Source organism: Sinocyclocheilus rhinocerous, unplaced genomic scaffold (assembly GCF_001515625.1).
Source record: "Sinocyclocheilus rhinocerous isolate Xijiao unplaced genomic scaffold, SAMN03320098_v1.1 scaffold688, whole genome shotgun sequence".
In the NCBI taxonomy this organism is placed as follows: Eukaryota; Metazoa; Chordata; class Actinopteri; order Cypriniformes; family Cyprinidae; genus Sinocyclocheilus; species Sinocyclocheilus rhinocerous.
In genome coordinates, this window is record NW_015651641.1 from 559,838 (window position 1) to 583,863 (window position 24,026).

A 24,026-nucleotide genomic window follows, 5' to 3' on the forward strand; every position below is an offset into this window, starting at 1 on the left:
ACACACACACACCTCTACACCAACACACACACACACACACACACACCTCTACATCAACACACACACACAGTTTCCCTTCTCTCATCTGCCTCTGCATGTTGTTCCTGAGTACTGAACAGAAATAGACAAAAGACAAGTGCATTTATGATCAGTCTTTTGAGAAGGGTGACAGATCGGTACAATTTATAAACAAAACAGAAGAAAAAAAAGGTCAGTTTTCCTCCCTGACTAACTTTGGTGCTCAATAAAACAAGATAAAAAAAAAAAAAACAATATAACTTATGTTACTTGAAAATGGTCCTTTGTAGCTTTAAAGCTCTTGACAATGCAAATAATAAAAAATGCACAGTAAATAATTAGCTAAATATAAAACGGTAGATATCCCTCATAAAATAAAACATGAACAATTTTAAATGGCAAATCAGCCATTCTGAGCATGATGAGGGAATGTATTTATGTCCTGAATGAGCACAATCTAGTGGACAGACATGAGAACAACATTTCACGAACTGCAGGCTGCTAAGAGGAGCGTCACATCATCTCCAGAGAGGGGGCACAAACAACAACAGAAAGACCACACACACTTGCACACGCAAACCGATCCTTTGAAACACTGAGGTTTGGACTGAAAACAGAAAACGGACTGTCTTTATGGTACAGTGGAAATTCTCTAAGCATTTAAAAATAAATACAAAATTATTCACAGCACTGGTTTTGCATTTCACATTACTAATGCCTTCACAGTATATGAAGAAAGACATTAAAAATGCAGAAATCTCTATCAAAACATTACTGAAATTGAAGGTTGTTTGTGTGTGTCTTTGTACGAGACTTTAAAAGGACAGTGTAGCCAAAAATGAAAACTGTGTCATCATTAATCACTTTAATGTCATTCCAAATCTGTGTGATTTTATTTCTTATTGGAACACATAGAATCTTCATGCAAATTCTAAAAAGGAAAAAAAAAAAAATTTAAGTTTTCAATTTTTTTTTTCAGTTGAAATTAATCTTCTTCGCCTTCGAAACTCTTAGGAAAATGGCATATTATTGCACCAGGTCTGCTGTCAATGTGCCGCTGCCGGATTTGAAAGCTGCAGTGGAGGAAGATTAACAGGAACACAAACAATACATGCTGCTCCTTTTCTCACATAAAAGCATCAGAGGACTTGGAATAAGGATTTTTTTTGTCCTTTTTGGAGTCTGACAGTTGTTGTGTCCCCCTAAAAATACCAGCATACAGGTTTTGAAAGACATGAGGGTGAGTAAATTATGACAGTTTTCATTTTGGGTTTCAAGAGAGGCCTCAGCAAAAGCTTCCTAGTGAGGATTCTTGCTGTCATAGGACACAAACTCACACACTATCATGAGAGAAAGAAATGTCTGTAGAGCAGATTTCAGACGTCTAACATTTAACTCAGTGCATAAGATGTGCTTTCCCTTCTCTTTCACACACCCAGAACAAAAACTAAAAAAGCAACTAAGATTAACGGAGAAACAAAGCTCAACCAACAACAAATCATTACACATCATTCTTTTACAAAATTATATATATATATAAAAAAATGCAAGTGATAAAGGAAAGGGCAAACAACAAAATAAAAACCAGAAAAGGTATTGATGTAGACAACTGCATCGGATTGGCTGACTAACCAATGACATCACTACTGCACCCTTGGCTTTAAGTATCAATTGAAGTCTAAATCACATGTACAGCTATTTGAATAAATCTCACTTCATCCCACATGCAAAAAAAAAAAAGAAAGAAAAATGTATATATTTTGAATGGATAAATTAATTCCTTTTTACTGTTGTGCTGAATTTAATTTATGCTAATTTTACTGGGAAAAATTTTTTCCGATTTTTTTTGTCATTATGGTAATGAGAACGAGGATTTTTTTTTTGTTATGGTAATGAGAACAAGATTTTATTATCATTATGGTAATGAGATCTTGATTGTTTTTGTCATTATGGTAATGAAAATAAGATTTATTGTCATGACGGTAATGAAAATGAGATGTTATTGTCATTACAGCTATGAGGATGAGAATTTTATTATCATGACCGCAATGAAATTTTTTTTTTTTATTATGGTACGGAGAATTCGATTTTTCTGATTATGATCATGTAAATTAGAATTTTTTTGTCATTACAGTAAAGAGAATGAGATTTTTTTTTGGTTGTTACAGTAAAGAGAATGTGATTTTATTGTCAGTATGGTAACATGAATTAGATTTTTGTCATTACGGTAATGAGAAAATAAATGGCAGAAAATTTTAAAATAAGCTTCACTATTTTCTATGCAATATATATATATATATATTTTTTTTTTGAATGTTGTGGTGATGCATGACCCAGACACGTTGCTGGAGAGATTTACCCAAATAAGGTCAAAACATGTGAAGATATGGGTTTTCCCACATCGGTGCTGTACGTTAATATATAGTGGCCAAAACAGTGACTTGGAGAAAATCAAGTGCTGTCACACGTGCACACACACGTAAATACTTGCTACGATATATAAATAAATAATCAGCTGTCAGTGGACGAGGGAGAACAGGAAGGTTCGCAAAAGGAGATCGAGCAAAATACACATGGAATGGACAGGATGCCCATAAATGTAGTGCTGGACACACTTTACATGATGTGAATTTTCATATGAGTACAAGCAAGGTCTAGAAAATAAGCTAGCTGTTTAAGGGACATGGAAGATACGTCTAGAGTCAGTTAGTGTAATTATGAGGGCAATAACACTATCTGGTGACCTGACAGTAAGGCACAGTGCTCTGTTGCGTCAATCATTCATGTTGCTGAAAGAAAAACTAGATCTCTGATGACAAATAGCCTATATCGCTTTCCCCTTTCTTCTCCTCCACTTCCGTTCTCTTCCCGTCAAGGAGAAAAGACGTTTTTTAGGTCTGGCGCCACTTTGCAGATAGATAGGATGTTTGTTTTTTAGCACCAGAGTATTACACTACTTTCATTCGCCTCCATGCAAAGTCCACTATAGTGTCCTGTAGAGAGGGAACTTAACGTCTACACGTAGTCTTCACGTCTAGCAAAACGAAGCAAACCCATGAAGCCCAGTCTACACAATGTCACACCGGGCTGATCGTTAAATCTGCTTCCATGCTGACGCTGCATACTAAAGTCTGGAGAGGTAAAACGCACACAGTAGCAGTGTAATAATGGACGTCTTCAACGCGGCATGTAGATTCATGACTTGTAAATAGATGACGAGCTATTCTATAACTTAAATATATTTGGTGCATGTTACACATTTAAATGAACAGCATCAATCAAGTCATGGCAGCTGGCAAGCGTACAGCCAGTGCTGGGTTTGTATTGCATGTCGATCCACATTGGTTTTGGTCAGGGCGGCAGTCGCTTGTCAAATCCGTCAAAAGGATCGTGTCAGTCCCGAATCTTGTAGCCAGGCGAGCATTGTGCAGCTGAGGCAAAGGGAAAGCTTTACCACTTGACAGCCGTGTGTTTGGTCCTTGTGCCTTTCCTTGCTCTATGTTTTTTGTATTCTTATTTGCTAAATTGCTTCATTTTCTTTTGCATTTTTCGCTTTTTTTGTTTTTAAGACGGCTGGCTGAACGCCACCTCAGTCCCGTCTCGGTTGTGAGAATGAATCAGCGGGGGCTTGAATATACGGGCAGAATGCGTTCCTGCGGCCCCTCACTGTGTTTGCTGAGGTAACGAGGGGCGGAGTGATGAGGGGGCGGGGTTTGAGGGCTGCTGAAGGCGGGGCGGTGAGGGAACAGGTGGAGGTTGGCAGTAGTCTCATAATTTCTGCTTTCCTGAGACGATGCTGCGATGGAGCTCCACATTCAGCTCCACATACTGTCCCTTAGTGCAGTCCAGGAAGTAGAGTTTGTCAGAGATGACGTTGGGGTCGAATCCCTCCCGTCGCATGTCTGTCTTCTGGAATTTGAAAGTCCCTGAAAGAAAGAAAGAAGAAAAAAAAAAACACACAAGTGAGAAAAACAGCAAACTTATATTTATGCTATGCACTGGTGTACTGCACATTTCTGTATTGATCCACATATCAAGTTCAAGGGTCTATATAAAAATGATTCACTCAGTGATTTTTTTTTTCAAACTTCAGATTTTGTTAGAGCCTTAGAGGGCATATCTTCCACAATTGTCAAATTTAATTCAACCCTGAACATGTCAGAGAAAGGCTGCCCCAAAATGGGCAGATGGTGCAATATAACTCGCATTGTCTCATGTCAAGTTAAAGGACCCATAAAAAGCTCCTGTTTTTACTTTGACAAAGTTTTTACTGTGAAACTTGCAGGGCTCACATTTATTTTATTTAATCAGACTTTTGAAGTTTAATAACCACATTAGGCCATATCATGAGTCCGTTTTTTTTTAGATCTCCTAAAATATTTAGAAATTTTGCTATACTATTTGTTGTAAAGTTTTTGTGTCCCTAAGCTGCACCCTCAAAGCAGTGCCACACCCCCCTTAGCCTGTTCAGTTCCCTGTTAGCCCCAAGCTCCACCCACAGAATCTCAAGCCAATTAGAGCTATCTCACAGACTTTATTAGCTGCACCTGTGTCCACAGCCTACGCTTTGAGGGGGGTGCTGCGAGGAGGCGGGCGGCAACACTGGACTGTGACTGGAGCACTGATGGCAGGAAATGACAGTAGCTCTGGTAGTGATCCGGAAATGGAAGACGAATCGTGTAGCGGGAGTGCAGGAGGGAGTGAATGGTGGAAAGTAGTCAATCGGAAAAGAAAGAAAAACAATAGTCAAGGATCATTTACGGATAGTGGAAAGGAGGATCATGTGAGTAGGAAAAATATAGAGGAATACAAAGTAATGATGAAATTTGCAGAACCTGGTATGACGATAAACCCGATTAAACTGACCAAATCTCTGAACAAAGCGTTAGGAGAAATAAATAGTGCAAAGACTCTGAGAGATGGAAACTTGATTATCATGTGTAAGGACGAAAAACAACAAAATAAGGCACTAAGTATAAATTCGATGCTTGGATACCCGGTATCATGCACATTGATGAAGACGAAGCCTTGGGTTAGAGGCGTAATAACTGGAATTCCTACTGATGTACATGCTGATAAAATTAAAAGTTGCGCACATTGATGAAGACAAAGCCTTGGGTTAGAGGCGTAATAACTGGAATTCCTACTGATGTACATGCTGATAAAATTAAAAGTTGCGTTGAAGGGGGGAAGGTAATTGGAGCAAAACGGCTTCAATATGTGATAAATAAAGAAAGGATGGACAGTCTATCAGTTATGCTTCAGTTTGATGAAGAAAGAATGCCAGAGAGGGTAAAAACAGCCTACGCTTTTTGTTGCATGTGGTTGTATTGTGCGGAGGACTGAGTTTTACTCCTTTCTTTCCGTTTTTCCTGCGTGTGCGTAATTGACCATGTAAGTGCCTTTTGTTTGATGCTTAAGTATTATTTTGTATGACTTAAGTTTAGCCTAAATGTGTTTATTTTCATGCTTGCTCTAGTTCCTGTTTTGGCATGTGCTTTAGTTATTTAATGTGCAGTTGATGGAACATTGTGGTTGCCTTGTACCTTATTTAGCACTGTTAATGGTAAACTAAAACTTTGTATATTTGTTTCCCTTTATAGAAAGCACACACGCACATCTACATGCACCAAAACTCCTTGGATGTACAATAAACTTTCGTATACCTGGTTTGACGAGACTGGACCTGTTCTTACCGACAGCCCCACTGGCTTCAAGCTAGCTACCTAAACATCTGCCATCTCCTTAACATGGTTCCTCCTTTTCACTATTTACGATATTTGAGACTTATGACCTTAAATTTGGACAAACTGAATTTGAGACATGTTAAAACTTAAAGGACCTGTGGGAAGCCTCATATTTAGAGGTCTCTTGAAAATGGCTGAGAAACAGCTCTTTAAATCCCTTTATGGGAACAACGCTTTAGATAAGGCAGCAATGAAATGTTGCATCATTTAACGGAATAAATAACTTGATTAAGCCTAGACGAACTCTGAATATGTACATTTTGGGTTCCGTTCTAAAATAGGATGGGACTCTTACTGCCAGTCTTATTCAGCACTATTTATCAGACAGGGACCGTTATCAGACTGCGAACCTGAGTGAAGTCTGAGTTATGCGTGCAATATCTCACCTGTTTTGTTCACTTCTGGTAGGAAGCGCAGAAACACGGGCCGGGCATAGGGCGGCAGGGCCTTCTCCAGGTCCCGGCTAAACTTCGCCAGGTCTGTGCTGCGGTCCGGGTCTGCTATGGCTGCCATCCCTGCCTTGCCTTCAGCACCTGAGGAAAAACATTACATACAGTATGCATCACAGAAGGGCCACCTCAGTTCCTGTAATCTACCTCAGAGGAAGCCAAGCCTATAAACATAAAGAGACACCGAGTCACCATGAATTAAAATAAACTGATTAAGGAGATCATTGTCTGGCCAGGTCATATGTCACTGGTCCAAGGACAGAGATCTATGGACTACTGCAGACGGGGAGAGACGCAGTGGTGTGTTACATTACTGCACTGCTACTCCTAAGTAAAGGGTTTTATTATAATTAAGGGAGTTACATGGATGTTGCATTCTCAGCATTGCCACAAGAGGTGCTACAGCAGCCATTTGTGTAAAGTCTTCTCTTCTGAAGTTTTCTCTTTGGGGTCAGCTACTTTTAGTAAGCAAGTTGGTAAAAGTTAAACGCTAACTATTAGGGCTGGGTATTGACACAAATTTCATGATTCGATAGCGATTATTTTGGATATATATCAGGTACAGTACATGGCAAATTTTCTCAAGGAAAAGAAATCTCTCAGCTGTAAAATATACATGATGAGAGTCAGTTGGTACTACATTACTATAAAAAAAGAACTGATTTGTATACAAACGCTTAAATTAGACTCAATCATGTTTTTATAATAATAAAGTTATAATACTAATTTACAATTATCAAGCGTAGCGTTAGTTCTGGCAGGTCACGTTAGTCAAGCTCGCATCAGCTGACTCTCAGCTGATCCCCATCAACCTATGGGAATACGACACCTATCTAAGCATTCATATATAAGGTCCCGCAGTAGTATCAGCAGTTTTCGCATTGCTCAATAGCTAATTACCCTCCTCCATCCCCAACTCCTCCTCTGTCAGTCAGGATTCAGCCTTCTGATTCTCCTTTGAATCAGACTAATTCTAAAATGTGTACATAACATTATTGAACTTTAACGATATCTGCAATACATTTATGTTGGTTCTGTTCTGTTTACCCTGGGGGGGTTATCGCTGCTCTCCCTGCTCTCATCCATGCTAGGCTGCATGGATGCGCAGGGAGTTCTTGCCCAGAACGGAACCATACCGCCAATCCAAATTGTATGCTAATTGTCAATCATCTTTGACGATAGTGGTCCTGACAGAAACATAATTATATTTCTACTCCAATTCGTTGTTTTCAAATATAAACATTTAAATGGTGGCTGTCATAAAAACTTGATGGTTATTCAAACATAAATTAAATCTTGAAGAACAGTAAAAATGATAATGAATGTGTTATATGGTGCATATATTTAGCAGAATGCTCCTCTCAAGAGTTCATTTTTCTAGCTGATTAACCGAATATGTTTTTTTTCTGAGGTAAATGTGACGTTACGTGACATTGTTTACAAGCTGTTATATCACGTCTTTCTGCGGCTGAAACACTGATTGAGCGATTTTGATAAGTTGTACGCTTTCTTTTAACATATCTTCTGATGGTAATTCATGTTTGTTCGTGCTGTAACCGCTATTAAAGCAGAGGAGACGATCGGTTCACGTGTGCTTCGCGCTGCCGCTTCTCTTGAACTGAGGCGCTACAGCAATTTATCACTCCACATCGAACAGTGCCAACACAGTATTTATCGTAATAAACGGTATGTATTGTAATAAAATGGACAGAATTTGAAATCTGAGACTTTGTTTCATTTCAAAAGCATAAAGCTTATTGCGATTTATTGCATGGGAGGTGCGCTACAATGTTCCGTTCATTAACTGAAAACAGGCTATACTAATTGATTCTTGGGATTTAAAGGGGTCATGAACTGAGAAATCAAAATTCCCTTGATGTTTTGACATATAAGAGGTCACTGTACTATAAAAACATCCTGTAAGTTTCAGAACTCAACACTTTCTCGTTAGTCTAAAAACAGCTTATATTGAAGTCAATCTTCCAAAACAACAGGCTGTGGAATGTGCCACTTTATGACATAATAGTGTGGTTGACCCCGCCTCCGCAGAAGAAGATCCATACTCCAAACAAACATATATCCTCCGACACGATCCGCTATGTCATTAAATTAAACCATCCACTTGTCCCTGACGCTGGGATCCTTCTGAAGTCTGTTCAGAGATACGAATGAGCCGTTTAAACCAAATGCGTCAAAGCGAACGTTCTCTCGCTCTTCTGTTTGTCCTATTGTTGACAGCCTCAAGCGCGTGGATGTCAGAAAGTGAACGTGCATCCGAGTACTGTATCCAGATTAGACAAGACAGCGGCAGTTATTATAACCCTTAAAATATTTTGATGGTTACTAGCAAATCATGTACACGTACTCATCTATATGTTACAGACCCACAACTCCAGATCTGCTGATGACATTGTATTGAAGGTGAGAGACTATTTTTTAGCCGGCAGTCTCAAATGTACAGAGCTATATTCAGCACTCTGCTGCGATTCCTTTATAGATCTAGTGTAAGCAAAACCGGAGCTAGGCCAAGAGAAGACTTTGTTTGGCTGTGCATTCCCAGAATCCTTCAGGAGCTGCTGCAGTCAGCTTCGTTTAAATGATTATTCTCTTCTCCAAACACTGGCTGAGCACTCGATGATTCATGATACTTAAAAACTCAGAACACTTAAAGGAACAGTTCAGCACATAAAGACTGCACACTCTTTACTGTCCCAAAATAATTTCAGCTTGAATCTTAGATCTTTTTTTTTTTGTCAATTAGCCATGTATTAGGCAACATAATTGCAAAATGAACCTCTTCAGCAAAAAAACCCTGCTGAGGTTTATTTTCCTTCCACTTGAAAATATAGTCCCTGATGAAATGTGATTGGTGGGAAAACAAATATAGAGCAAGACAAGCAGAAAAAGAGTGCGATTACCTGGCACCTCCACTCCATTCTCCACCACATCTTTCATGTCCAGCAGGCGGCTCAGCGTTCCCTCCACCTCAGTGGTGGATACATTCTCTCCTTTCCAGCGGAATGTGTCTCCTGTGCGGTCTTTGAAGTACATGTAGCCGTAGTCGTCCATCACCAGCACGTCCCCTGAGAGAGGAGAAGCCAACAACTGCTATTATCCAGCTGAGTGCAGGGAAGTAAGAGTGCGGTTGTGTAGAGCGTTTCAAAATACGATACCTGAGAGATAGGCACTATCTCCCTTTTTGAAGACATCTTGGGCAACCTTTTTATTAGAGGCCGACTGATTGACGTAGCCGTCAAATCGCCTGAGAGGGTCATTCTGAATGATTCGACCAACCAACTGACCAGGTTCTCCTGAGAAACCAAATAAGGAGATAGATTTTATATACGATTTTCACACTTTCTGTAGTAGTGGCTGACAGATATAGATATATATATATATATATATATATATATCATTAAGGCCCATGTTTAATTTTTAATTATTGGTGATGGCTGATAAATTTCTCTTCTTGGCCAAAACCGATTTTTTTTTTAATCAGTTTTTTTTTTGTTTTTTTTCCTGTTTAGCGGAAATAGGACTTTTATTTTGACAGTGCCGTGAAAGTCAGTGTCTGAATGCCTAATCTTCATTAGTTTACTGTTTTTATTTAACAGTTCTGTTTAATATATTATATGTACCGTATAGAAAAATTGCATTATTTGAGAAAATATGATTCCCAGTAACGTACAGTTTTACAGACCAGATTACTAAGTGCACTGTTGGTTAAAAATGTTTACTCTCTTTTATGTTTTTTACGATTTTTTCCTTTTTTTTGTGACAGATACTATAATAGGATTAAGTCATTGCTATCTAAAGTATAAATATGTTTATTTTACAGGTTTATTTTTTATTTTATTATTTTTTCCATTTAATTTAAATGTCATTGCAGCAAGTGTTATTTATCATTTATTTTAAAATTATATCATATATATTGGCTTTTTATCTGCATGCCTACTTTCTAAGATATCAGCTTCTCACCTGTCATATTTCTTCAAATTGATTTATATAGCGTTTTTCATAATACACATTGTTTCAAAGCACCTTCACAGAAAATCTTGATGTTAATGTTTATAATATCTTAAGATCTTCATGCCTTATAGTCGCATTTAGCATCTAAGAGCTGAGCGGTATTATAACTACATTTTAAGATGATATAAGCAATTAAGCAGTTGAGATTTGCTATATATAGTATATATCACCCTATGTATTATACTGTACTATACAAATATACTGTAAGCATGTGGATAAAGTTGTACATACTGGTATATGAAGAGTTGTTGGGCGATAATTTGGTTACAAATCAGGCAACTGAGATTAGTATGTATTGCTTTATGTGAGTATACTCTATGTGTGCAGGTTATGTAGGATGTTTTATATATCCAACGTTTAATATATCACTTATAATCAGGCAGCTAAGTTTGTCAATATGAGAGCGTACTGTATGTATCCAGGTTAAGGCTGAATAGACAGAGTAGTTGTGTAATTCATTACTAATTATTCATTTGTCCATTAATTTGAGTTATTCATTAATTCAAGCCTTTGTACTTAATGAGTGTGAGCGAGTACTGTACCTGGACCACATGGGATACAGACTCCATCAGGTCCTCTGATGAGCTCCATGGTCTCCTCGTCCACTTTGACTAAGCGGATGGGGTAAAAGAAGGGCAGGATCCGGCTGTTGAATCCACAGGCGCCCGTCTGCAGTCAAAACAACATGTTACAATCACCTTACACTCTTCAAAACGAAACACCACGGAGCAGAATTAAACAGGTCACAGCATTTCGATCAGCACCTTAAATAGCCCATAACCACCTGTGCTTGATTTCTGAACATCCTGTAGATGGCCTCATAAAAATTATGGTAATACACAAAGCAAACTGCTGCAACTCCTAAAGCATGCATCCTTTTCCACCTGCATTATCCACACGTGTAGAGGTTTACAGCTGTGTTACTCAGAAAGGCTGTTCACAGACACTCCATCTAAAGTGTGCTTTTATTTGGGAATACCTTGTTATCGAAGTTGCCCAGGCTACAGTTGCACTCGGTGGCGCCGTAGAACTCTGCGATCTGTGGGACGTTGAAGCGGGTGGTGAATTCCTCCCAGATGGACTGGCGAAGGCCGTTACCGAGGGCCATGCGCACCTTGTGTTGGTGCTCCGTGTCCTTCTTCGGCTGATTCAGCAGATAGCGGCAGATCTCACCAATGTACTGCACGATCTGAGACATAAAATCAAAAATGATTTTTCAAAATTCTCTTAAAGCTCCATTTCCATGGAAAACATTAATATAATGTTATGTTGTAATATAATAATATTACAATTACAATTTTCTATTTGAATACTTTAATATGTAATTTATTCCTGTGATCAAAGCTGAATTTTCAGCATCATTACTCCAGTCTTCAGTGTCACATGATCTTTCAGAAATCATTCTAATATGCTGATTTGCGGTTTGAGAAACATTATAATTATTACTGTTGAAAACAGTTGTGCTTGCATTTTTGCAATTGTGATGCATATTGTCAAGATTCTTTGATGAATAGAAACTCCAAAACACTAGCATCTTTTGTAACATTATAAATGTCTTTACTGTCACTTTTGACCAATTTAATGTGTCCTTTCTGAATAAAACTGTTAATTTCTTTAAAAATAAAAGCAGTATATTCACCCAGTACCAACTCTAAAACTATATAGGCAAAATTAAATCTTGTATATTCCAAAATAAAATGTAATCCATTACTCACTGTGCAGTTGTATTTGATACAGTCATCCCAGAACTTTGATGCGCTGAACTTCTTCCTGATCACTGCAGTCATTCCATGGATCAGACACTGTCCAACTCCCACTATGTTACCTGCCAGAGAGAACAGCACTGACCTCAGAACAAACCTGCCGATTACGTTCAGATTAAAGACTCACACACGCTAACATCAGTCAGCTTAAACAATAAAATATCAAACTAAGCAATTAGACACAAGTCAAAGGACCTTATGAACACACCCATCAAAACAAACCACAAAACTGTCACACAGGAAGTAGCCTGAACCAAACTGTGACAGGAAATGCACATATGATGAAGGTGTAGAGCGGCCTGTGTTCAGTGATGTACCTGCTGAGTGGTAAAGTGGTAAACAGTCATAAAGCACATCCTCAGGCTTCATTCTGAAACCATAGTACACCAAGGCTGCCATGCGGTAATACCTGAGGGAAGAACGCAGGAAAGACGGGGTGAAAAACCTGGAGCTTGATTCATTGAGAGAAAAAAAAAGGGAGAAAGCAGGGAAGGACCGACTGTGAGAAATGGAGATGTTAACATTGTCACACACTTACCGACTGTGTACAACAATAGCAGCTTTTGGCATCCCAGTGGTTCCCGATGTGTAAATGTAAAACAGGCGATCTAGAAGAATAGAAGAAAAAACTAATACAAATCTAACGGGTAATGTGATTTTTAACATTGTTAAATGCAACAAAAACGTATTATTTTAGTATAACGGAGTTACAATTATAGTTTTTATTAATATTTAATTATTATTATTTTTTTATACTTTCTGTTTTCATTTTAATTTGAATTAAAGATTTAGTAACTGTTGTGTTTTGACATTTTTATTAGTTTTTACATATGTCTCTAGAATTTTTTTTTTTTTTACATTTTTTATTTAAATTTTAGTTTGAGCTATTTTAGTATATCAAGTTAAAGTAAATGAAAAACAGAAATGTTAAATTTTACTTACATTTTATTTTATATCCAGAAACTATTTTTTAAAATGGTTTTAGTTAACTATAATAACTCTGAAAGGAAATATTCAGGCCGAGTTTAATGCCAAATTTTAAAAATTAAAAATATAAATTTTTATATTTTAAAAATTTGAATATCTTAAAAAAAAAAAACTGCCATCATAATAGTAATACTAATAAGACATTCAGCATACAGAGAAAAAGCTTTGAAAAAAACAGATAATTGCAATACAATATTTCAAGGTGACAGGGTGGCTCTGTGGTGTAGACATGTTTTAACATGCATTTTTTGTTTGTTTTTAGGCCTCGAATGATTATAACTATGTCTGATTGTCTTGCCTGTGAAGCTGCGATCTGGTTGTCTGGGCTGGTTTGTGGAGGTCGCCTCCAGCAGCGGCTCGAGATGCTCCGTGCCTTCAGGAACCCGCTTAGGGTCCCATTCTCCAGCACAGAGGAGCTTAACAGTCTTTCCCATAGAGCTGTGCACCTCACACATCGCTGAGACATGTAAAGAGCGAGAGAAACCATCACAGACACAAATAATGCGACAAAACGAGGCTAGAAAACTCCTCATAGGAAGCACAGGACAAACAAACGGCGGAAATGTGCAATCAATAAGAAACAAAGCTGCCTCAAAATGGCATGCTTTATGAGTCAGTTTTCAATTTACTTAAGAGACAACTAGCAAACTCGATTTCATTAAGATTTCGCTGTTGTTCATGACCTCTGGTGCGAATCCTCTTTGGTGCAGTGATGTTACTCACAGTGACCTCTGGCCATAATAAATCTGAACTCTGCGCTACTCATTCATTTGTTTCTCTAGAGTACACACTCTCGTCTTTGTCCAAGTGCCACTTCCTGATTTGCTTTCTGTAGTGTGTCACTGCAACACTTCTGAACTGCTGCCTTAACCGAGACAATACTGAGCCAACAAATGTTCATCAAAAATAAATCCTTGTCTAAAATCAACATGAAATCAAAACTCTATTTACCCTTTTATGACACATTTCTGGTATTATGGTGCAAGATGAATCCGTGCACACACACACACACACACACACAAAAGATTACAAAGACAAACTTTTTTTTAATCAAATTGTAACTTGATTAGCCTGTGAAAGAACTGATTTCACCAATCCAGAAATTACCTGACTCCCTTCTGGTACATAAAAATCACAATCCAGTAATCACCAGAAATGATTACCAATATAATTAAACTGGATTATTTAAATGATAATGCTCCATATTGTAATGAACACTTTTGGCCATTAACTAAAACTAACAACATAACTAACTTAACTAGTTTTAGTATTGTGACAGTAGTGCAACTGTTTTTTTTTTGTTTTTTTTAAGTGTTGCTTTTCCAGAAACAAACTACCGATCCCAAAGAGTAATGCTGTAGAGTTGGGTAGCCGGATTAATTTTAGTAAAGCAGTTTGTTTGGATGGTTAAAAAAAAAAAAAAAAAAAAAAAAAAAAAAAGCATTCATTCCAAGCGCAGAAAAAACTTAATTTTTGAGGAAATATTTTGTGGAAATATGTTCCAGATATTCCTTAATTTTCCTAACAAATGGCAATGCAGAATGAAAAAATGCTACACTGCTACTTTTATTTCTACTTTTCATTTCTAAAATGTTGAGTATTTTGATTCATTTTAGTGAATCGGTTTGTTTGAATGGTTCAAAAAAGGGGTCAAATTCATTCCCAGTGCAGATATTTTACATCTTCATTTTTCAGGAAATTATTTATGGAATTATTTTTGAGAAATTACTTAATTTTCCCAACAGGTAGTGATGCAGAATGACAAAATGCTACTTGAGGTAGCACTGAGAAGTTTGATTCATTTCAGTGAATCAGTTTGCTTGAATGGTTAAAAAAAAGATTCAAATTCATTTCCAGCGCAGACATTTTACACATTCATCTTTCAGGAAATATGTTCGAGAAATAACTTAAATTTCCCAACAAGTAGCGATGTAGACCAAGTTTGATTTGTTTTAGTGAATTTGTTTGTTTATGCGGTTCATGTCATTGCCTGCCACTGACAAATATTGCATCTGAAAGTTAAACATTTAAAGATATATTTTCCTCATAAACAGCCTCAATCGCTAAGCTTTTGTTAGTAGTTTGTAGCTTAGATAACTACTTTATGAATGCAGCTTGGGAAGCGACAGTTTGAAAATGGTTTCCTCATCACTGATAACAATCAAAGCACTTCTCACCATCTGTCAGCTCACTGCCGAACACCACGGCTCTGGCGCTGGAGATGTTGACACAGTGCACCAGGGCCTCCAGTCTCAGGTTGAAGTTGATGAGAGCTGCCTCCACTCCGATCTTTGCCATTCCCAGCCAGAGCCCCACGTACTGAGAGTGGTTCTCCATGAACAGAGCGATCACGTCGCCCTCCGTGAAGCCCCTCTGAAGCAGAAGGTTAGCCACGCGGTTGGAGTAGTCGTCAAGCTCCTTGAAGCTCCATTTTTCACCCGTTCCTTCAAAAATCAGAGCCGTCTTGTCACCGTATTTCTTGACGGACTTGGCAAAAAGTTTGGGAATGGTGTTGCGCTCACGGAGGTGCTTTTTGACATTGAGTTTTACCCTCAGCAACACACTGGCTGCACTGTAAAAGAACACATTATGATATGACATTATGACATTATGATGGATTATTCTGGGCAGGTTCTTTAAAAGACCTCCTTTGAGCTTTGGGTAAACTTTTCATTTTAAAATAGTTATACAACCGGTCAAATGTTTTCTTAATGTTTCTGCAAGTCTCTTCTGCTCACCAAGGATGTATTTATTTGATCAAAAATGCAGTAATATTGGGAAATGTTACTGCAATTTAAAATAACTGTTTTCTATTGGAATGTATTTTATTGCTGTGATCAAAGCTGAATTTTCAGCATCATTACTCCAGTCTTCAGTGTCACATGATCCTTCAGAAATCATTCTGATATGCTGATTTGCTGCTGGCGCTCAATTATTAATAACGGTTGCTATTATAATTAATGTTGAAAACTTAAGCTTCACATTTTTGTGAAAAACTTTTTTTTCGGGATTCTTTGATGAGTAGAAAGTTTAAAAGAACAGCGTTTATTTAAAATATAAATTAATGCAACATTATGAATGTATTTTACTGTGTTTAAAAAAAAAAAAAAATCAATTTAATGTGTTCTTGCTGAATAAAAATATAATGTTTTTTTTTTTTATATAAATCTTACACCACCATTTAAAAGTTTGGGCAAGGACAATGGTTTCCAAAAAACAAAACAACAACAAAATCAGCACAACAATAATAAATGTTTATTAAGCATCAAATCAGCATATTAGAATGATTTCTGAAGAATCACGTGACACTGAAGACTGGAGTAATGATGCTGAAAATTCAGCTTTGATCACAGGAACAAATTATATTTGACAATATATTGAAATAGAAAACAGTTATTTTAAATTCTAATAATATTTCACATTAATACTGTTTTTACTGTATGTTTCTATCAAATGAATGCAGTCTGATTAGCATAGGGAACTCCTCTCAAATAAATGAAAGAAATCTTAATTACGCCAAACTTTTGGCCAGTGATGTACTTTACACTGTTGTGTAGGTTTAATACGTATAATCATCTGTTTAATGGTAATGGTGGTGATTCTGGCCTCATCAACTTCTTGCTTCAGTGACAAATAACAAATCTGTAAATGGCAGAAGTACAGTAGTTAGCGTGGTGCTTGAGCGTCACGTTGCTAAAAGCAGTGATCCCTGACCCAAAAGAGTTCCTACGTCCATTAACAGCTTCCCTAAAAGCCTCCGTCCTCCACTTACGGAGTAATCAGTGCTGTCGATACGATAAACCCACACCTCCAGGAGCTGAAGTGGAGACTGAATTTCACCAAGTGACAAAACTGTGATTGTTAGCAGAGGTTTTGCCTTGTTTGCTATTCAACAGCAAACACAGAAGTTCAGTTCTGATATGAAAAAAGAAAAACTCCTCAAAGTCTTATGACGCTTAGCAATCATGCTTTAGATGACTCCATTCACATTTCAAAACCTACTCTCAGTCTCTTTAAAGGGAAAACAAGCTGAACCCGCCAGGAACAGCCCAGAAACCCATTTCAACCACTTGTTCCCCTTAAAAAACACACAGCTCATAATACAGGAATGTGCGGTTGTATTTGCTGAGGAACTCCTTTTACAAAGGGAACAGGTTCATGTATTACATGACCATTATTCACAAAACCACCTCTTTAGACATAAATCAGACTGCATTCATACACTTCTTTATCAGTTTATAAGGACTGCCAATGAATACATTACTGAGCAAAAACAAATAATGTGCATGTTCTTTAAATTAATAAATATTTAATATTTTACTTTAATGCATTTACTTAATTTGGCATTATATGAGTTTCATTTATAAAGCATAGAAAGTTGTTACATCAGCCATTATATTGTTTTTTTTTGTGTGTGTTTTGATGTATAGTCTGTTTGTAGACAAAAATATAAAACAGCTACATATGAATTCTTTATCCTCAAATTTTTAATGAATGAGTTGATAGTGACCAGACACTGAAGAAAAAACCAGTGTGCAGCTTGTGTTGAATTTATGGAATTTAAAACAGGAACTAAATAAGATATTTAAGACCCATTTTCCTAAATAACTAAAACTAAATTTGGATTAACTTGATTAAAACAGAAAACAAAACTATGTTCGCTGTAAAAAATATTACAGCTCAATAAAATATGTTTGACAGATAATTAGCTTGATGGATGCATTTTGTGAATTTGGTTGAGAAAATTTCTAGAACGTGCATAGCTGGAATCTAGACAAAGGGTGGAAAGCTAAAATAAAGTATATTTTTGATTTATTTGATATTATTGTTCCCTACAGAACTACTTCCAACTGTGTTGCTTATTTTCATGTTGTGTTCCTGTATTTTTGAATAGTTTTGATGACTTCAAAAAAGTGGATAAGTATATAAAAAGTACATATACACTACTGCGCAAAAGTATTTACATTTACATTTAGTCATTTAGCAGACGCTTTTATCCAAAGCGACTTACAAATGAGGACAATGGAAGCAATCAAAATCAACAAAAGTGCAATGACAAGCAAGCGCTACAAGTCTCTGTTAGCTGAACGCAGTACACGTAGCAAGGGTTTTTCAAATAATATAATAAATAAAAAGAAAACAGATAGAATAGAAAAAGAATAGAGCAAGCTAGTGTTAGAGGTCTTTTTTGCTTTTGTTAATTGTATAATAAATGAAAAGAAAACAGATAGAATACAAAAAGATTAGAAAGCAAGTGTTAGTTGTTGTTTTTTTCAAGAAAACAAGCAGCAAATGAAGAGTGCAAGTCTTTAGCAAGTTTTTTTTTTTTAAGAATAGAATTAGAATAGAGAGTGCTAGAGTTAGAGGATCAAATAAAGATGGAAGAGATGTGTTTTTGTGTTGATGACAAATACTAATGGCCTAAGGCTTTTGCACAGTAGTGTATATTAGTGGTCGACCGATATATCGCCAAGGCCGATATATCGGCCGATATTTGGCTTTTTTTTTTTAAATATCGGCATCGGCCGATAAGTTTTCCTGTTTGGCCGATGCGTTCAACTTTTATTTTGATGGCGCAACGGACTTTTATTTTGACGGCAGCGCCTTTTGACAGCGGCAGCGCATGAGCACAGTGCTCACATTCTCCCTCTTGTTCGCCGTTGTCGTTTACAGTTCTGTCTAATACGGATAGAAGTCTGTCTAATAATCAGATAGAACGGTTAAACAAAGGAATTAAAATGTATACAAAAAGTATTATAACGATTGCTTTCATATTATTAGTAATAGAAAGGCAAACATTATAATACTTTCTTGTTTGCTGTCAGCATTCAGCAAATACGCATTTATATCATTTAAACAAATCTTTGAATGACTAATGAACATTTAATTTCACTTGCTTGCGAACTTGCAAACTTAGTCGGATCCAGTTGTGAGATCTTGTGAAGTGTGCATTTGTATCCTGCATGATCGCGTGTTCTCTGCGTGACGGTCGGTCCGTGTGAATTGTATGCTGGCAGGAGGAGAGTTCAGCTTCACTGGAGATGCACGATCGACAAACTTTAAACTTGTGATTTTAAATTATGCTGCACTTTATGCATTTGCCCACTGCCATATTCATGTCATTGTCACTGTGTGCTGTATGTAAAATGAGTGTTCCCTTAGCTTTATTTGAAAAAATATGATTCCCAATGCACACAAACTTCCCAGAACACTGAGTGCCCTGTTGGTTACAGTGTTTACTTTCTTTTTTATTATATTATTTATAAAATATTAATTTATTTGTGAAAAATACTTTGTCAACTAAAGTATAAATATGTTTATTTAACACATTTACTATTTAATCCATTTTCAAATGATTTCAAATTTCTTAAACATTAATTAAAATAAATAAAATTATATCGCTTTATATCGGCCACCCTGCTTTCCAAGATATCGGCATCGGCTGTCAAAAAACCCATATCGGTCAACCACTAGTGCATATATTTCATAAAAGCATAAAAATGCTAAAAAGGATATTGTAACATAAACTTACTGCAAATCGCGGTATATGGTCTTTGAAAACACATGGAAAGACTTCCACCCTCCAGAACCCAGGAAGAAAATCACAATGGACGGCAGAACCTGGAGCCAAGGCAGGCCGGCGAACAGCCTGAGCACGAAGAGAAGGGCCGTGGAGCACGCCAACCGCAACATCCTAACACACACAAAACACCTCCGTCAACCTGACAGCTTCAACATCATTTCTCAACACTGGGTTATTGCGTTTACATTTTATTTGACCCGTGTGATATACAAAAGACGCCGTTCATTGATAAAAGTTAGAATCTAATCACTATAAACCTGATAATTACAAGGGCTGATATGCTAAACTCTGAGATTAACACAAGATAAGTCTCTTCATCATATCAAGACAAGATTGCTGTTGAAGAACAGATCTTTGACCTTGTGAATGTATGTACCAGTCCAGAGTACTTGTATATCACCTGGGAGAAAAGTCAGTCAGGCGCTGTAAGTTAGGTTTCAAAATGTGTTTGTTTGTTTGTTTTATTTCTAGTATTGAAATATTTAGTTTAATGCTGCTGTTCATCACGTTTTATACATTAAGTGTATGAAGGTTATCGTTAGATACTGTATATTGATTGAGGATAACCTTTATTGACATCTCTGATGTGCACTGTGTAGAATGCAGATGGACACAGATGATCAAACTATGACAAAAATGTTAAATGTTAATTATTAAAATGCTCCTTTACATTAAAACACACTGAATCGTTTCTAGGCCACCTTCTGCACTAAAAGCACCTGTAAAGTAACTAGGGTGGATTGAATGTCAGTGACGCAAAGCAACAGAGCTATTTGATCTGTACTATCCTTTCCGACAGCTCATCTGAACGCAGTAGAAGTATCACATGATCCCGAAGTACACCTATATAGGGGAGACCGGGGCTAGTTGTCACACAGGAAAGTTGTCACAAGGGTTTCATCACAGTAACTATAAGATTTTGAGTCAGAAGAACAATTGCACAAATGTGGGATTTGGTACGTTGGTTTCAAACATCTAGTTAAAAAATATTTAATAATTATCTTAATTTCTGCAAAATTTTTTTTTTTTTTTTTTTAATTAAAAAAATTCTAATATTTCTTGCTACAGCAGTTAGGTAATACACATGGCAAAACACTCTGAAATACATTCTGGTATGAATTTAAACTATATAATTGTTTATGTATATGTAATTTCTACTTTTTGATAACTTTATCTTATCAATTTTTTGGTTTTATTAACTGTTTTTGGTGTGTTATAATATAATTGCTTCATTTTTCAAATTAAGCTGAAAAGCCATTAAATAAGCTTCCCAATGTGACAGCTTACGCCATATAATAAAAACAATCAGTATAACTGTCTGCAATAATAGGCATATATATATATATTAGCCGTCTGTCTATCCTGAGGGATGCTGGGGAGAATCCGCTCGCCCCGCATAGTAACGTCTGTTCAGTCCTTCAGACAAAATGATAGACGTGCTGTGGGTGCGGATGGATATTAAAGCAACGCAGAAGAGCCGTCATCATCACCAGGCGAGGGTTAACGTTACCGCAGAGCCCTGACTCGGTGCTCCAACCCGGAAATCTGAGGAGCACATTGGCTGTCCAGCACTGTAGTGACTCATTTCCGCGAATCGGCTCTTTCGAACAGCTCGTTTCAAAGAACCAGTTCGAAACGATTCAGCTATTCTTTTATGCCATTACGCCACCACGCGGTGCTTAGATCACAAATATGCGTTTACAGTAAACCATACTAAGGTTTTTCTCTCAGTTGAAAATGTTTTGCAATATTTATTCTAAACAACTCTATTTCGAATGTGTGTTGATAAAGCTGTCTTACAACTAAGTGGCAAACATATTTCAAATAAATTTTATCTGCAGTATTTCTGCTGCTATTGAAATGTCTACTGTTTTAGGCTCACTGTGAGTCAAATATGTCCAAAGGGCGACTGTCAGTTCAGTGAGTCGGTCAGTTATTGATTCCAGAACCGCTCGATTCGCCAACGCATCGCTCAGTCCGTTTGATGACTCGGTTGAAAAGATCCGATTCAAAAGAACGAGTCGCACACGAATCGGACATCCCTACAGCACTGCAGTACACTGAGGTTCACTCTACTGTTACAATCACCAGATACATTATAAGGAATTGACGCAGGCAAGCGGCATATTATATCAAATGTTTACACGACCAAGCGTAAACAGCATATCAGGCTCGGTTGCGCTGCGTGTGTTTTATATTGAAAAGCCCAGTGCGGATATCTGGCATCCTATTCCCTTTATCCGGATTTTGATCTATTAAACTATTACATATGATACCACATCCATCAGCCAACATAAGCAAGACACGGTGTATGCTGATACTACTGTAAAAATCGGTAAATGCATCTTTAACTGGCAGCTGCGATCATGACGATTAATGATACAGGAGATTCCGGAAATGGACAGTGGATAAAATATTTGAAGTGTAGGTGTCTGTGTTCCGGGAAATACCTCGATTTCGGTCTCCGTGGTCACAATAACGTGTGTGTTATGGCAGAAGGGGAACCTGTCCCGTACGATCCCACCTTGATCGGCTAAAGCGAAACCTCCACCTGCGCTGATACACACGCGCCGGTGTGTGAACGGACACACGCCTGCCTTTTGCCTACGAACCGCGGCTTCTCCTCGTAGACTTTGCTGCCGTTTATTTCATTTTTTCATTCTTATCTGTTATCGCTTCATTGTAACGATGGCTTGTAGCGCTGGTAATTCCAGTGACCTTATAATTTTCTTACTTCGGCCCGCCTCCTCTCTATTCGCCGGTGCTGTGTGTGTAGTGATTGACAGCTCTTTAAACCAATCGCGTTCTCGGAGCTCTGCCGTTTCGCTCAGGAAAGGCGGGGCTTAAAGTCCTGTCAAGGAAATGTGGCCCAGCCAGCGAATCATCAGGGCAGTTTCCACCCAGTAGTCGCAAAGCAGCTCCGCAGGACCATGAGGCATGATGGAGGAGAACGAGGGCTTTTGTCAGATATCTGCCCATCTGCTGGCCATTGTAAAGGCAAAAGCAGCTGTTTGTGTAAATTAAAATTATATAATGTAGATGGCAATTCAAACGTGTTAAGAGGCAGGCTTTTTTTTTTTTTACTTCAAATTAATGCATTGAAATGATATGGAGACAAGAATGATTTATTTATTTAAAATGAATGAATTCGTCTTCCGGAAGCGTTCAGACACTGCTCATCAAACTTGCTCTTTTCTCTTTGAAAAAATGTCCGGATTATTAAAGATGCAAAATCAATTTGACCATATTTTCCTTTCTTAATATGTGTTCCTGTTTTTTTTTTTTTATTGTGCACAGCCAGTACCAATTACTGTACCTAAAAATAATCCATTCTAATAATATTTAATCTAAATGTAATTACCAGCTCTGCCGCTTAAACAACTTACCTCTTTGGCTGACGTCACAAATGCCTTATTTTTCAATGCCTGGTAAATGAGTTGCTGACAGCATTTTTGTTGACATGCTTTTGCCTAGCAAATTACTTTTCAACGAATCTATTCATGCTCTTTCATACTAATCACAATATTTTCTGGTTCATTCATTTCGTATATCCACTTCACCTCGGATATCATGTTGGATAATATTTTACAACTGCCAGTTAACGAGGCTAATTTGCTATCAATGTAGCAGATGATTTTATCTATGCTATCCAAAAATATTGAGACACAGTTCATAATTCGCTATCATAACTTTCATAAAGTGTGTTTAGTTCAACTTTAACACAGTTGGATCAGTTTTTGTAACACAAAACATTTGAGCAACCACACAAATATTTCATATAATGTACTATATTTTATGTAGTTAGACAATAACAAACTGAAATTGGAAATCAACAGTAACACATAGTTCAATCAATTTGCCATAGGACTTGTTTGAAGGAATAGTTCACCCATGAACAAACACTGTATAACTATTTACACTGTTCCAAACTTTAATGACTGACTTTCTTCAGTGGAACACAAAATAAGATGTTTTGAAGAATGTTCATGCTGCTCTTCGACATACAGTGCGAATGGGCTGTAAAAGTCTAAAGAGTTGTGTTGATATTGTTCAAAGTTTCATCTCAGGTTCCGTCAGTCATACAGGTTTTGAAACAACATGAAGGTTAGGAAATGATGACAGAAATGTAATTTTTGGGTGAACTGTTCCTTTAATTCACCAGATCTGGATGACAAGTTTATGGGCGTAGACACATTTTTCATACACAATCTCTCATGAACAATAACACTTTTTGCACAAACACAATGTGAGGAAAACCGTGTGCAGTGCAGGAGCTGAGATAAACTCTGAGGCAATTCTTCTCAAAATGGTGACAGAAGCCTTTCCATTTCTTTGAAGGTTTATACGTATCATGAAATCAGAGTTAAAGGAATAGTTCACACTAAAATTTGGTTAAAATTTACTCACCCTCAAGCCATCCAAGATGAGTTTGTTTCTTCATCAGATTTGG

At 37.2% G+C, this 24,026-nt stretch overlaps 1 protein-coding gene across 1 annotated transcript; it reads right to left on the minus strand.

Annotated features, from left to right (window-relative positions):
• Positions 1 to 2,309: 2,309 nt before the first annotated feature.
• LOC107713315 (long-chain fatty acid transport protein 4-like) lies at positions 2,310 to 22,355 on the minus strand. The gene is made up of 13 exons (XM_016518778.1): positions 22,027 to 22,355; positions 19,526 to 19,687; positions 15,171 to 15,565; positions 13,292 to 13,450; positions 12,545 to 12,614; positions 12,324 to 12,415; positions 11,959 to 12,068; positions 11,223 to 11,432; positions 10,786 to 10,912; positions 9,388 to 9,525; positions 9,133 to 9,297; positions 6,152 to 6,298; positions 2,310 to 3,944 (listed from the first exon to the last, which is right to left on the minus strand). Exons 2-13 carry the CDS (start codon positions 19,684 to 19,686, stop codon positions 3,787 to 3,789), a joined length of 1,932 nt encoding a protein of 643 aa, XP_016374264.1. The 5' UTR covers position 19,687; positions 22,027 to 22,355; the 3' UTR covers positions 2,310 to 3,786.
• Positions 22,356 to 24,026: the final 1,671 nt, after the last annotated feature.